This window comes from Homarus americanus, unplaced genomic scaffold, assembly GCF_018991925.1.
Source record: "Homarus americanus isolate GMGI-L3 unplaced genomic scaffold, GMGI_Hamer_2.0 scaffold56705, whole genome shotgun sequence".
NCBI classification, from domain to species: Eukaryota; Metazoa; Arthropoda; class Malacostraca; order Decapoda; family Nephropidae; genus Homarus; species Homarus americanus.
Genome location: NW_024734534.1, coordinates 65,971 through 80,806, shown reverse-complemented (window position 1 = coordinate 80,806; position 14,836 = coordinate 65,971). Strand labels below are relative to the sequence as shown.

Sequence of the window (14,836 nt, the reverse complement as noted above, 5' to 3'; positions counted from 1 at the left end):
GGACACACACTGCACATTATCACGTAGTCCAACACAAAGGACAGAGGAAGATAAATTTTAAATAGACGCAAAGAACATAACTACTTACATAGAAAGAGAAACACGAGTGAGAAAAAATAGAACGAGAGTAAAGAGAGAGGAGAGTAACACAGAGACAGACAGACAGACAGACAGGTAGACAAAAAGAAACAGCGATACAGAAAGCGACAGAGGGACACAGACAGAGCGAGAAATGGTGAGAGAGAGAGAGAGAGAGAGAGCTCATTGGATCACTGCACTGATAAGCTTCACTTTATAATAGAGTGAACAAACTTCTTAATCACCCAGCAGCAGAGGGAAGGAGGAGAGAGGAAGGAGGGAGAATGAGAGATGAGGGATAGGGAAGTGATACATAGTGAGAAAAAAATATATGAAATAAGAGATACTGGAGAATAATTTTGGGATAGACTCTCTCTCTCTCTCTCTCTCTCTCTCTCTCTCTCTCTCTCTCTCTCTCTCTCTCTCTCAGCAGGTGCCATAAGGTAGTCATTACAGTGTTAATAGCAATTATTCTCACCTGTACATTCATGACGCCCGTGTCTTCCACCAGGAGGACGAACCGCTGTGTTTGCTGACGTATGAAGAGCAGCTGAGGTGGCCTGGGAGGTGCCTGCCGGGGCGGTCTGTTATGAGCAAGAAACAAAAACATATCGAATATTAGAATAAAAAACAAGTGCCATTATTAGATATCTGCTCTAGTCTAAGTGTAAATAATGACTGTTTACATTAGGGTGTGGTGGATAAGTGGATAAAGTGCTCGCCTCCTGTCCTAAGAGTCGCTGGCTAGACCCCACTTCCGTCTACTCAGGTGTAAATGGTTCACCAATTTTAAAGGTTAGGGATGAGGAGGCGGTTGAGTGTAATGCCGGACAAGCCTGATCAAATGTGTGTGTTTGTGTGTGTGTGTGTGTGTGTGTGTGTGTGTGTGTGTGTGTGTGTGTGTATGTATGTGTGTGTGTGTGTGTATATGTGTGTGTGTGTGTGTGTGTGTGTGTGTGTGTGTGTGTGTGTGCAAAACAAACAAACAGACAGTGAGAGAGACAGAGAGGGCAACTAGACACCCCGGAACCGTCTTAAGAATGCATGGAGGCGGGCAGGGGGAGACGAGAGAGATGAAACCTCCTGACCCAATGATTTCATATGAGAGGAACCAAGACACACATGGCTCTCCCTTCACTGCTCACTATTTAATGAAGATCTCTGTTGGAGTAGGACGATAATGGCGTTTATAAAGATCAGCGTCTGTGGCAGACACACATGGCTCTCCCTTCACTGCTCACTATTTAATGAAGATCTCTGTTGGAGTAGGACGATAATGGCGTTTATAAAGATCAGCGTCTGTGGCACTGGAGCATTGTAAAAGGTTATGACATTATATGAGCCCAAACATAAGGGAAGGAGAGAAGGAGGGAGGATGAAAGGGAAGGAGAGAAGGGGGGAGGATGAAAGGGAAGGAGAGAAGAAAGGAGGGAGGCAGTTATAGCTGTGTTGGGGAGGGAGGGAGAGAAGGCTAGTGTGTTGGTGTGAGGGGAACGCTTGGCAGTACCCAGAGAGAGAGATTACAACGATAGTCAAATGTAGAGTGGAGCGTGTGTGTGTGTGTGTGTGTGTTTGTGTGTGTGTGTGTGTGTGTGTGTGTGTGTGTGTGTGTGTGTGTGTGTGTGTGTGTGCCAAAAGAACAGACCAACAGAGTCTTACTCATTACATGCCCTTGATGCCTTTCATGAATAAACCACTAACTAAAAATATCCCTGAATGAACAAACACTCAAATAAAAAAATAAAATAAAAATTCATATTAAAACTCAAATTAAAAAAATTGTAGAAAAATCACATCATCTTAATAAGGCTTCACTTGAAATGAACAATAACTAGTTTTCAAAATTCTTTCTACATTTCATTTCAAATGGCAAAATACAGTTTCAGTTTCATGCAAATTAAAAAATCAGCTCTTTTCTACAGTTCAGGAAAACAAAAACAAAAAACTCACAAAAACGAATATATTTTCTCATGCTTATACAAAAATTAAATCTTTTGGGGGTAAGGATTTTTTTTGTTCTTGGATTTAGTAAAGAAAACAAAAATGAGGCAGTCAAGAAGCTCGTTAGTATAAAATGAAGGATCTAGCAGTGAAATGTGAATTATTATGCTTTCATCATAAAGGTCAGTATTGGGTGCTTGAACTGCAATTATGTCAGTACTTCACCTTAAAACCTTCTCGCGTTTATTCAGCTTTTCTTTTGTCCTCGGATTTTTGTGCGTAATTGTTTGATATTATTTTTCTCTTTTTGGTGACTTAGAGGTTAAAAGGATGTAAAGAAGTACGATAGAGGAAGGAAAGAATAAAAAAAGAAAAAACAAGTCAGAGAAAGAAATGGGGCGAATAAAGACAGAGATAGAAAGTGAGGGGAGGAAGAAAGGCAGAGAGAGACAAAGAGAAAGAAAGAACCAGAAACAGAGTAAATGTAAGAACTAGGCAACACAATGAAGACAAAAATAATCTTACCTGACACTAATGAGTGTCGCAACCAGGTGACACGTCATCTCTCCCTTCCCTGCACCTTCCCCCTTTCTGCTCTTACATTTCCCTTGCATCTCCTCCTTGCCTACATTTCCCCCCTTTCCTGCACCTCCCCTTTACCTACAACTCCCTTCACCTGCACCTTCCCCTTGCCTACACCTCCATCCTTACCTGCTCCTCCCCCCCTCTTACTTGTACCTCCCCCTTTACCTACAGTACACCCCCTTACCCCCACCTCCCCTTCCTTGCATTTCTCCCTCCCGTACACTTCCATCCCCTTTAACCCCCTTGCAATCGACCTACTCCTTTTCACGTTCCTCCATCTCTCCCTCACTTTTACTCCCCCTTTGCCCTTACACCTCAAATTTCTTCTCTCGCTCCTCCATCTACCTGTCTGTTCTATCTCCTCCCTTATTCCATCTCGTCTCCACATTTTCCTTTTCACCTCATTCTCTTCCTTTTGTCTTCCTCTACTTTTCCTCCCATTTATCTTCCACTTAGACCTTCATTTCTTATCTCGTCTCTACTTCCTTCTCTCCCCCTTCCTTTTATCTACCCCTTTCCCTCCCCACCCCCTTTCTTACCTACTCCTCACCTGGCTCCCCGTTCCATCACCCCCACCTGGCTCCTGCATCACCCTCACCTGGCTCCTGCACCATCACCCCACCTGGCTCCTGCACCATCACCCCCACCTGGCTCCTGCCATCACCCCCCACCTGACTCCTGCACCATCACCCCCCACCTGGCTCCTGCACCATCACCCCCACCTGGCTCCTACACCCATCCCCACCCCACCTGGCTCCTGCACCATCACCCCCACCTGGCTCCTGCACCATCACCCCCACCTGGCTCCTGCACCATCACCCTCACCTGGCTCCTGCACCATCACCCCCACCTGGCTCCTGCACCATCACCCTCACCTGGTTACACTCTAATGACGCCATAAACCACGCTAAACACAGCAGCTTAAAGGCTCCATAAACGCCATTAACAGCTCACCATAAGATAACCACGACATAACCACTATGAGGCGCCGTAACTGCCCACAGGCTAATGCTCACCACCAACGTCGTGAGTTATAAACAGGTGTCAAGACATCCTTAAATTATTACCTAAAACCAATAACCACACGTGTTAAATAACCTTAAATGTCATAAATTCATATAAAAACCTAAAATTATACCAAAAGTCACCATAATTATAGTACCAGAAAGGATAATGTTAAATAATGTTGTGATATTCTAAAATACTATAAAAAATAACTACATTATTATATACGTCTCAGGTTGTTGTGACAGTGTTTGTATTGTTAGTAGGGAATGGTGACAGCCGTGAACCTTGAGTACTATTATTATGGTATCACGATCATATACAAGGCTGGAGTCATCTCTCTCTCTCTCTCTCTCTCTCTCTCTCTCTCTCTCTCTCTCTCTCTCTCTCTCTCCTCATTACCCTCCTTTATCTCCCTTATATTTACTTTGCCTTATTTTCGTCTCTTCATTTCCTCTAGGTTTTCCTTCTCTCACTGATCTTGTTCTCTTCTCAATATCATTTTTCCGTTTCCTCTGTTCCCTCCATTGTATTCATACTGTCCCTTATTCTCTCTCAACAACGTTCGTTTATATTCCTTCCTCCTCCTCATTCTCCTTCTCTTTCTCCTCTTATTCCTCCTCCTTGTCTTACTTCTCATCCTCTTCTCCATCTTCTCCCTCTCCATTCATCCCCTCTTCCTCATCCCCTCCTCCTCCTCTTTCCCCCATCCTTGTCTTCCTCATCCCCATCTCCTCTCCTTTGTCCTTACCTCTCCATTCACCTCCTCTTCTTCACCTCCATCATCATCATCATTCCCCTCCGCCTCCTCCCTCCTGCTGGGCCACTAATGTAAGCTTCCAACCTCCAGGTGGGGTAAGCAGGAAGGGATTATGGCCTTTAAGTTACCTGAATTAACAACACAATGGTGATTCGCTAAACCTTATAGTACTTTCTTTTATAATCTATCTTTAAAATTTTGTTTTTGGAGGGGGGGGCGGGGAGGAGGGGGTGAAGGGTAGTGGACTTTTCTTTCTTTTATCTATTATTTTGTCTATTGATTTAATCATAGCTGTTGTATTTTATTTCTCTTTCTCTCATTCTCTTTTTTCTCTTTATCTGTTTATATTTATTTGTCTCTTTCTCTCTTATGCATCTGCTCTCTCTCACCTCCAACAGAAAGCCGAAATGTTATCTCACATTTTCCTACCAGGTAAACGGTTTTTTCCTCCATTACCCTCCACGATTAAAAGCCCAAAACTAATTAAGACCATGCAATATTTTTCTATATCTTGCATCACCGCCTCTGTTGGCATAATGTAACACTCTCTCTCTCTCTCTCTCTCTCTCTCTCTATCTATCTATCTATCTATCTATCTATCTATCTATCTTAAAGCTGTCGTAAGGATACCTGGTTGGGTTGTGAACTTCATTCAGTTAAACGTAATATAACGTAACATAACAACAACACAGTACATAACAAAACATACTCACACGACCTCACATGACCTCACACCAACACAGTACATAACAAAACATACTCACACGACTCACATGACCTCACACGACTTCACACATACCCAACATAAGAATGTAGATCTCCAGTGACGTTCCAGCATTGTTTTAATATTCAGTGTGGAGTATGTTATGACTAGTAAGAGGAGGAGAGCTGGAGCATGTGTCAGAACCCCTGTTTTATGCTCCCTGCTGACCCCCCACACACGCTCCCCCCTCCTGAGACACTACAAACACTGGGGTGAATTTTCGCCCGGAGGTTGTCTTAGAGATTTTCTGTGTGTGTGTGTGTGTGTGTGTGTGTGTGTGTGTGTGTGTGTGTGTGTGTGTGTGTGTGTGTGTGTGTGTGTGTGTGTGTAAGCGCTATATAAGAGGAACACTTATAAATATACGTGGAGGCTATGAAGGGGGGGGGTGAAAGCTCGGTCTCTGGAAAGAAAATTACTGATTATTATTCCTTAAGGATTTACTTAATCTTCTTAGTACCAGATGATGACGAAAGAGATGATGATGCTCTCTCTCTCTCTCTCCACACACATGACACACACAATGGCACACCGTCCACTGGGTATATGCCACTCTCCTCCTACCACAGAGGCACAACCACCTGTCGCACCTTTCACACAGACGTCATCTTCAGTTGTAGGTCCATATTCTGGTCTATGTACAGGTAAGCAGGTCATTGTGTTTGTTACTGGACATAATATATCTGCCACACCAACAAGGAACTGTTACTGGTCATAATATATCTGGCAGAGCTCAGCCGCTCCTCATAAAACAATTAGGCAAGGTGTTAAGAGCGTTATAAGTGTTCCTTAACTTGGTGTTGGTCGACGGGTATAATCCTATGGTGCAGTTTGTTAATGACGAGAAATTAAAAGTTAGTGGGGAAAGATCCTCCTCATGACCCGGGTTTATGGCTCAATAATACCCTGGCCAGACCCTCCTTCCTGGGGGTGTTGTGGCCACCCCTTGATGGCTTCACCCCTCCCTCCCCCCCTAGATCCTCGTTCCTGGGGTGTTGTGGCCACCCCTTGATGGCTTCACCCCTCCCTCCCCCCCTAGATCCTCCTTCCTGGGGGTGTTTTAGCCTCCCCGTGATGCCATGTGGCTCTCCCTCCATTTAAAACACAAAAGTGGTCTTTATATGCTAAAATATAACAGCCTCCACCAATGTTTGAGAGAGCGAACACTGAACCAATGACCTTATACATTAGATGAATAATTCTCCCACAGCAGAGATACACGGCAAAACACGGCAAACATTTCTATATAATTCGACCAAAATCCAAGTTCGGCGAGACACAGCAATAAGAGAGCACTTTAGTTCCCGGAAAATTTGACCCAATAAGACGCTCATAGTTGCCTCACGTTACGATGCCTTAATCGTAAAAGTACATGAAACTGAATTCTCCTCTGCTTTTACCACAGAAAAATTTAATCTACACCGCTCGTGTGATCCTGTGATGGGTATTTAATGGCCTCAGTTTCTGGCCTTCACACCACCGAGACACTCAGATAAAATATATATTACATCCGGAAGTTTTGCCTCGACTGGGATAGTTATTTGTCCTGTTACTCTTTTACGTCACACTTGGAGTAAAGATAACGCCTGTAACCTGGATATTTTCACCGTGTGGTAAGTGTGTAACGGAACATAACTATGGGTTTGGTTTCGTTATCGTTTACCATCAAAGTCTAAATCACAACCATTATTTTTTATATTTATGTTGTTCTTATTTTTTTATCTTTTAGTTTCATCGGCAACTCTATAAGTCATGTATGAATAACAGATAAAACAAACAAACAAACACGAAGAAAACGTCTCTCTTACACGTGTTTGTAATGAATAGCAGACAAAACAAACACAAACAGACGCTCGCCCCTCCTATTAATATTTACTCTACTATTACCACTCAGGTTGTTTTATGAATGGCTCACTACGTCACCGCCTCATCCACTGTTCCCTGTCTCTTAATCACCGAATTTTCATCATCACGAACACGCGAAGTTGGAGCGAGGACACACACATTACCACCAACACACGCACACACACACACACACACTACCACCAACACACGCACATACCCACACACTCCACCATCAACACACGCACACACACACACATATTACCACCAACACACGCACATGCCTACACACTCCACTGATACACACACCCACACACACACTACAACACCATCATACACACGCTCCACCACCAACACACAAACACCCACCAACACACAAACACCCACCAACACACAAACACCCACCAACACACAAACACCCACCAACACACAAACACGTAACATACAAACACACAAACAGTCTTAATGTTTGTGTGTTCAAGAAGTAAACATCAGAAGGACATTTTTGCCGCCATAAAGCGACATGAGAAAGTTTTCCTTCAAGACTTAAGGTTTAGTGGTGCAGAAAATGGTCGTCCGCTAAACTGTGTTTATAACACCAGCTGAAAGTGTGTCGGCAGGTGGGGGGAGGGGGTGAGCTGGTGGGGGAGGGGGTGCTGGTGGGGGAGGGGGTGAGCTGGTGGGGGAGGGGGGGGGTGGAGCTGGTGGGGAGGGGTGAGCTTGGGGGAGGGGGGGGTGAGTTGGTGGGGAGGGGGTAGCTGGGTGGGGGAGGGGGGTGAGCTGGTGGGGGAGGGGTGAGCTGGTGGGGAGGGGAGGGGGGTGAGCTGATGAGGGGAGGGGTGAGCTGGTGGGGGTAGGGGGGTGAGCTGATGAGGGAGAGGGGTGAGCTGGTGGTAGGGGTGAGTTGATGAGGGAGAGGGGTGAGCTGGTGGGGGGTGTTGAGCCAGGTAGGGGTGAGCTGGTGGGGAGGGGGGCAGAGCTGATGAGGGAGGGGGTGAGCTGGTGGGGAGGAGGGGGTGAGCTGGATGAGGGAGGGGGGAGCTGGTGGGGGGTAGGGGGTGAGCTGATGAGGGAGAGGGGTGAGCTGGTGGGGAGGGGGGAGCTGATGAGGGAGGGGTGGAGCTGGTGGGGAGGAGGGGGGTGGAGCTGATGAGGGAGGGAAGAGCTGGTGGGGTAGGGGGGTGAGCTGGATGAGGGAGGGTGAGCTGGTGGGGGTGTTGAGCTGGTGGGGTAGGGGGTGAGCTGGTGGGGAGGGGGGTGAGCTGGTGGGGGAAGGGGGAGCTGGTGGGAGAGGGGGGTGAGCTGGTGGGGGGGTGTTGAGCTGGTGGGGGTAGGGGGGGTGAGCCAGGGGAGGTGAGCTGGTGGGGGGAAGGGTGAGCTGGTGGGAGAGGGGGGTGAGCTGGTGGGAGAGGGGTGAGCTGGTGGGGAGGGGGAGGGAGCTGTGGGGGGTAGGGGGGTGAGCTGGTGGGGAGGGAAGACGGTGGGGGGAAGAAGCTGAGCTGTGGTGACGACGACCATGATGACAGAGAGAGAGAGAGAGAGAGAGAGAGGGGGGCGGTGTTCATCAAGGTGTGAGTGAGAGGAAAGCCAGTGTACGTCATATGAGTCTCTTATAAAACACTTAATAGCAGCTGGAAGGGTCAGAGCACCTGGCAATCTACCTGAGTGTTGAGAGGAGATGAAACGCGTGAATGACAACCTCTCCATCCTTACTTCCTTCCCTCCCTCTCTCCCTCCCTCTTCCGATACATCCTTCCCTCCAACACTCCTCCCCCATGTCCCTCCTTCCTGGGTGAGAGAGAGAGAGAGAGATGTTTTGTTGGTGACGACTATGTGTCTGTATGTGTGTTGAGAATTACCGAACACAAATAAAACGAAGAAAAACACCGATATAATTATACAAGGAATAAAAAAAATAAAAACATAAAAAAATCTCCCATACAAACAGACATACAATTCTTTTACAAACTACCGTGCGTGTTTACAGAGGTTCCTCGTTTGGTAAATAATGCAGAGAGTAAATAATAATGGTGTCATTTACATACAGTACATGTACACGAGTGTCTCCCAGTTGTACTTGTGAAATTACATGAATATTTCTTGGTATATATGATAACTATTAGAGAAAGAAAGAAAGAAAGAAAGAAAGGAAGGAAGAAGGAAGGAAGGAAGGAAGGAAGGAAGGAAGGAAGGAAGGAAGGAAGGAAGGGAAGGAAGGAAGGGGAAGGAAGGAAGGAAGGAAGGAAGGAAGGAAGGAAGGAAGGAAAGAAGGAAGGAAGGAAGGAAGGAAGGAAGGAAGGAAGGAAGGAAAAAAAGAAAGAAAAAAGAAAGACAGAAAGAAAGAAAGAACGAACGAGAGGAAGAAATAACGAAATAAAGAAAGAATAAAGAAAAAGAGAAAGAAGAAAGAAAGAAAGAAATAAAGATAAACAACAATAAAAGAGACAGACAGAGAACAAAGCCAGGAAACATATAAAAAAAAAATGAAAAAGAAGAAAACATGCAATCTAATTTTAAGACCACACACATAACGTACAGATATACAACATTTGGACACGTTAAGCTTCTCTCATTAAGGTCGCACCCAAAACAATTTACATAAAGTAAACAGGAGAACCTCACCATTTTCTCTCACGTGAGGAAACATTTGTGTAAGAGTACGGGTTCTCTCACCTCCCAGGTTTGTTGATGTTAGTGTGATGTTGTTGGTGTTTGTGTAAGTGAATTTTTGTTAGTGTTTGTGTAAGTGAATTTTTGTTAGTGTTTGTGTAAGTGTACGTGTATTTTTTGATGTTTGTGTAAGAGTATGTGTTTTGTCTGATGTTTTTGTGTAAGTGTATGTGTGTGTGTGTGTGTATTGATGTTACTGTGAGTGTGTGTGTGTTTTTAATGTTTGTGTAAGTGTATGTGTGCTTGTTGGTGTTTGTATAAGTATACGCAACAAATATATTATAGTATTCTAAAGTCTTGTTCTCTCTCCCCATTGCAAAACTCTCTCTCTCTCTCTCTCTCTCTCTCTCCTTTCCCTTCATCTCTCTCCTCTTTCTCTATCTCCCTCCCCCCCCCATACCCCCCTTCGATACAAGGACACTTTGAAGTGTTGTTTAAAAGTTTGTGTTGCGCGTCAATAACTGAGAGGAGGCTCGTGCAGGCTGGCAGTGTGACGCTCTATTGACCACAAAAACACATTTCCAGTTTTAACACAACATCGCCTGAGACCTCCGGGTGGGTCAGGTCCTCTCTCACTGGCTGACCATCACCCGTCTCTCTCTCTCTCTCATTAATTCTTACCATTATTACTGCCCTATGTGTGTGTGTGTGTGTCTGTCTGTGTGTGTGTGTGTGTGTGTGTAATAATAATCATAATAATAATAATTAACGGTTTACTGAAAGAGCATGGCAACCGGAAGGCTGAAAATATAGTTACATAATTGGGAATGGGTCTCTTGATTTACAAATAATATACAAGTAACATAAGTGATACAAATATGATATATAATAACTAGGTGGGGAGAAGCTCAAACTATAAGGCATTTCAACATAGTGACAGTGCAAAAAGTAAGATTGACTGGGAGTGAATACACTGGTTGATTACAAGTTATTGATTATTTTTATAGTGAGAGCGGGCATGACGCACCCGGAGGTCTCAGGCGATGTTGTGTTAAAACTGGAAATGTGTTTTTGTGGTCAATAGAGCGTCGCACTGCCAGTCTGCACGAGCCTCCTCTCAGTTATTGACGCGCAACACAAACTTTTAAACAATGTGTGTGTGTGTGTGTGTGTGTGTGTGTGTGTGTGTGTGTGTGTGTGTGTGTGTGTGTGTGTGTGTGTGTGTGTGTGTGTGTGTGTCTGTGTGTGTGTGTGTGTGTGTGTGTGAAGGTAACAGCACAGTTCTCACCTTCGTCTGCTGTTACGACTCTCTGGCTCTAAGTCTTTGCTTTATGGCTGGGTAATAAAAAGACAAGCACCAACTACCGTACAGTCGAGAGTCCCACGACGGCTGTTGGCCAGGTCGACCCTCTGGCTAACACTGTCATGCACCAGATGAATTTAATTTGTCAGTCTTTGATATTCGAGAGACAGTAAGTCATCTCTCCTTATTTACTTCCTTCCATCAGGTCAGAGAAGATCACTTGTTACTCCACCTCTTGGACGGTCTCTACTGTCAACATACTCCCCCTCTTCTCTTAGTTTTTCTCTCCTGCGTTCACTCCTCCAGTTATTTTTTCTCCCTATTTCACTGTTGGGTTGTGGTGTTCCTACCTGTCCCCCTCCCCCTCCCGTCATTCATAAAAAAGGATCGAGTATCCTTCAATAGATTTTTTTCTTCCTTCAACAAAGAGTTTCCTCCTGTACATCCTTTCAGCTCCTCGTTGTGGAACCTCGACTTTGGTTTTTTTCCCAGGATGCACCTCTGGGATTCTCAGCCCGTGATCTCACAGGTCCTGCAGTTGCCTAATAGTCTCTCAGGCAGATTGGGATCAATTACTTCTAATCCTGGGAAGTGCAAGTGTTTAGTTGACGCACCTGTGGGCCCTCACCAGCAGCGTCCCTTGAGCTTCACACCTCACTTAACACCTCGCAAGCTCAGGTTTTTCACTCCCAGAAATCGTTTCGCTGATTACACCACCGATCTCCTCCAGTACTTAGTCATACTTCAGCTCCTACGTAATATTTAGATCACTTATCCTAGTCATTAAACTCCCTCTTGTCCCCTCATTATTACTCTCATCCTTTGTTATTGATCTGCATCTCACAGAGCCTCTCAGCCTCATCATCATCCCCAGACATCCTGTAGATCGAAGCTTCTGCCTCCTCTTGTCCCATAAAGGTTTCATGACATCACTGCTCTCAGTCTGCTGATGGCTGACATCATTATAGCTACGCCGTGGGTGTCACAGCGGTCACTACACTTTCATCATTATGTCGATGAAATTTTCCGGGGCTTTGACTCTTTCATGGTTACCAACACTATTTCTGGTTTATATTCATTTAAATTCTAACAATATAATGCGAAGTCAAAAAGCAAGAGACTATTCATCTGTTGTCTTATGATTCACTATAACTCAATATTTACAACTCACAATATCTATACAGCTTCTCACTCACAAGAGCAGCATCCAACAAGCGAGTGACGCCCAGGACTAGTGTCTATTATTTCCCCATCACCTGAAGGTCTTTAATATTCTGCTGTTTTATCCACTTTTACCAAACGCACCCCCAGGAAGATTTTACTCACCTCTGTTCTCTGAAGTCCTGACGTTCTCTCATCACCTCCCAGGCAGAACGACCCCCACACAGCGCGTTCTGCTTGGTGGGCGCCTCTCTGTTGTGGGTGTGAGCGTCGCAGAACTTGGTCACCTGTAGGAGGAGGAGGAGGAGGTGGTGAGTGACAAGTTTGCTCTTCATCAAATTGTTAGGAAAAGAGAGTGTGTGGGCGTTACCTCAGTGCCGCAGAGGGTGTAGGTAGGGACAAGTTTTGTGTATCCAAGAGTGTCAGAGGCAAGTGTTACGTGTTCAAGGGTGAGTGTGTCGGCTTTTCTGGGTTATATGAGAAGGTAGGCGGCCTCTTACTGTACCTCTGGCCTGCTAGTGAAGGGGAAACACTCTTCAATGTTTCGTGGAAATGTGTTTCAATTGTTTTTGGTTGTGAGAAGTGTAGTGGTGTTGTAGTGGTGGTGCAAAGCGATAGTGTTGGTGATTTGTCAGTGACAGTGACGGAAATAGAGGATGTGTGTGTGTGTGTGTGTGTGTGTGTGTGTGTGTAGTAGTTTATTACATTATAATAACAGGAGTGCAAAGGGGCTAAGTGTTTGTAAATATGAAGTGTAAAATATGATTGATATTATACCAAATGAAATTATTAGTAATAATGTATAATAATATTTTTAGCGTCGAAAGGAAATACATTATCTCAAGGTAATGTTCGCTTCACGTCATACGATAAGTTCTGGTGACAAATATGTCTCTTAGTGTGTATTAGATGCAAGGGAGAAAAATAAGACAACTGGTGCATAATATATTTTAGATGAAGTGATGAATCATTAAGTTATATACACAACAGTGATTAAGGTGACTCACCTGTAGGAGGTGTGGGAGAGCGAGGAGTGAGGAGGTGGCGTTCCTGTGAGCCTCGGGCGGCCAAGCACAGTGGTGGGCGTGGTCTGGGTGGCAGGCGGGCGGGCCGGCGCGGGCGTCAGTACATACAGTGGCGGCCCAACGAGGCCCCTGCCGATACCAAGGCAGGTAGAGTTGGTCCCCCGGGTACCCTGCCTCAGAGAACAGCCCCCACCGGTACTTGGCCCACTCCCCCACCAGGACACTGGCGGCGCGGGTGGCATGGTCGGCCGAGGTGTTGGCCGCCTCCAGGAAGCCAACCCCAAACTGTATAAAGTCGCCCTGCTGGCCGCACCCTCCACTCTGCTGCGTCCAGGGCGAGTCCCCGAACACCGGGTGGGGAGAGGCTACCTGCAAGTGAGGAGTCTGGGTAGACGTGGGCGGCGGGTCTTCAGAGATGGGCGGGTGGCAGGCACGGGTGGACCAGTGGGCAGGAAGTACCACAATGGCAGACCTGAGGAAGGTGACGCCCTCAGTGGCCACGTGTAGCGCCCGGGACCACGCCTTCAGCACCGTCTGCGGGGAAAACACACTAGTCACCATCCTGCACACTTGGTCAATAACGTCTAGTTACTAAACACATAACACAAAAGATCAAAGACACAACTACCATAATGACACACTATTAAGAACAATTATACCGGTGTGTTGTGTTTCAGGTCAAGGTCATTAAGCTACGTCCAGTACTTCTGAGTGTCATATAAACATTAATAACACTATTAACTAACACTTCTGTTCTAACACAAGATAGAAACAACATTCTGACGATATTAATTACAACACACACACACCAACACACAACATCTACACTACAACACTCCCTCATTCACAACAATATTACATCAAAAACAGAATTATCAATAAATAACCCACGATTATTTTAAAGTATTGTTTACAAGAGAGAGCACAACAACCCGGATATTATCAACTACATAACACCATATCAAATCAACCACTGCAATGAACTAAACCTATAAACCGATTTCGTATCATCATCTACAGTCTTAAGAGGATCGCAACAAAACAACAGAGTCTAAGAAGTATATATGTTTCCAAGAGCTAAAATACCAGGTAACATGTTGACCTAATGATATGCTATTAATTAACTCCATCAAAAAAGGTAATTTGTGGAAAGGCAAGACAAAACGAACAGGTTAGTGGATTATTTTTTTTTATATATGTTGTTGGTTCATGGTGATGTGGGTTGGGAAAAGATAGAGAGAAAAGAGAAATGAGAGAGAGAGAGAGAGAGAGAGAGAGAGAGAGAGAGAGAGAGAGAGAGAGAGAGAGAGAGAGAGAGAGAGAGATAAGAAGGAGACAAGAATAAATGGAGACAGTGAGAGAGGGAGACAGGGAGAAAGTCAGATTGATAGAGAAATAAGAAACAGTAGACAGATAGAAAGAAATAACAAGACTAAAAGAAATAATGAAAAGAGAGAAAAAGAAAAAACGTGACAGAAACATAAAAAAAAAGAAAACAAAAACAAACAAATTATAACACAAAAAAGACACATAAACACGAAACAAACACAAAAAAAAACTCAGAAAAAAGTCCTTACAATTCCTAAGTTCTATATATTTGCTTGTTTATATTTTTCCTCCCTCACTATACAGGATTAAATTACATACACCTATAATTCAGAGCTACTTGTGTCGTTTATCCATCTACCTGTAAAACAATAACACCTTCACTACTACACTACCTGGAAAAATTCATAAGATATTTAAAGGAACATATGTCGCAACAC

The 14,836-nt window shown here is 44.7% G+C and overlaps 1 protein-coding gene across 1 annotated transcript in view; it reads right to left on the bottom strand.

Moving 5' to 3' along the window:
• The window catches only part of LOC121870293 (calcium-activated chloride channel regulator 1-like), a 41,960-nt gene extending 28,329 nt beyond the window's left edge, over positions 1–13,631 (bottom strand). Inside the window, exons 1-3 of the mRNA XM_042372084.1 lie at positions 13,053–13,631; positions 12,211–12,332; positions 557–662 (exon numbers count right to left, since the gene is read on the bottom strand). Coding sequence (XP_042228018.1) covers positions 557–662; positions 12,211–12,332; positions 13,053–13,631 — 807 coding nt within the window. The remainder of the gene's footprint in view (positions 1–556; positions 663–12,210; positions 12,333–13,052) is intronic.
• Positions 13,632–14,836: the final 1,205 nt, after the last annotated feature.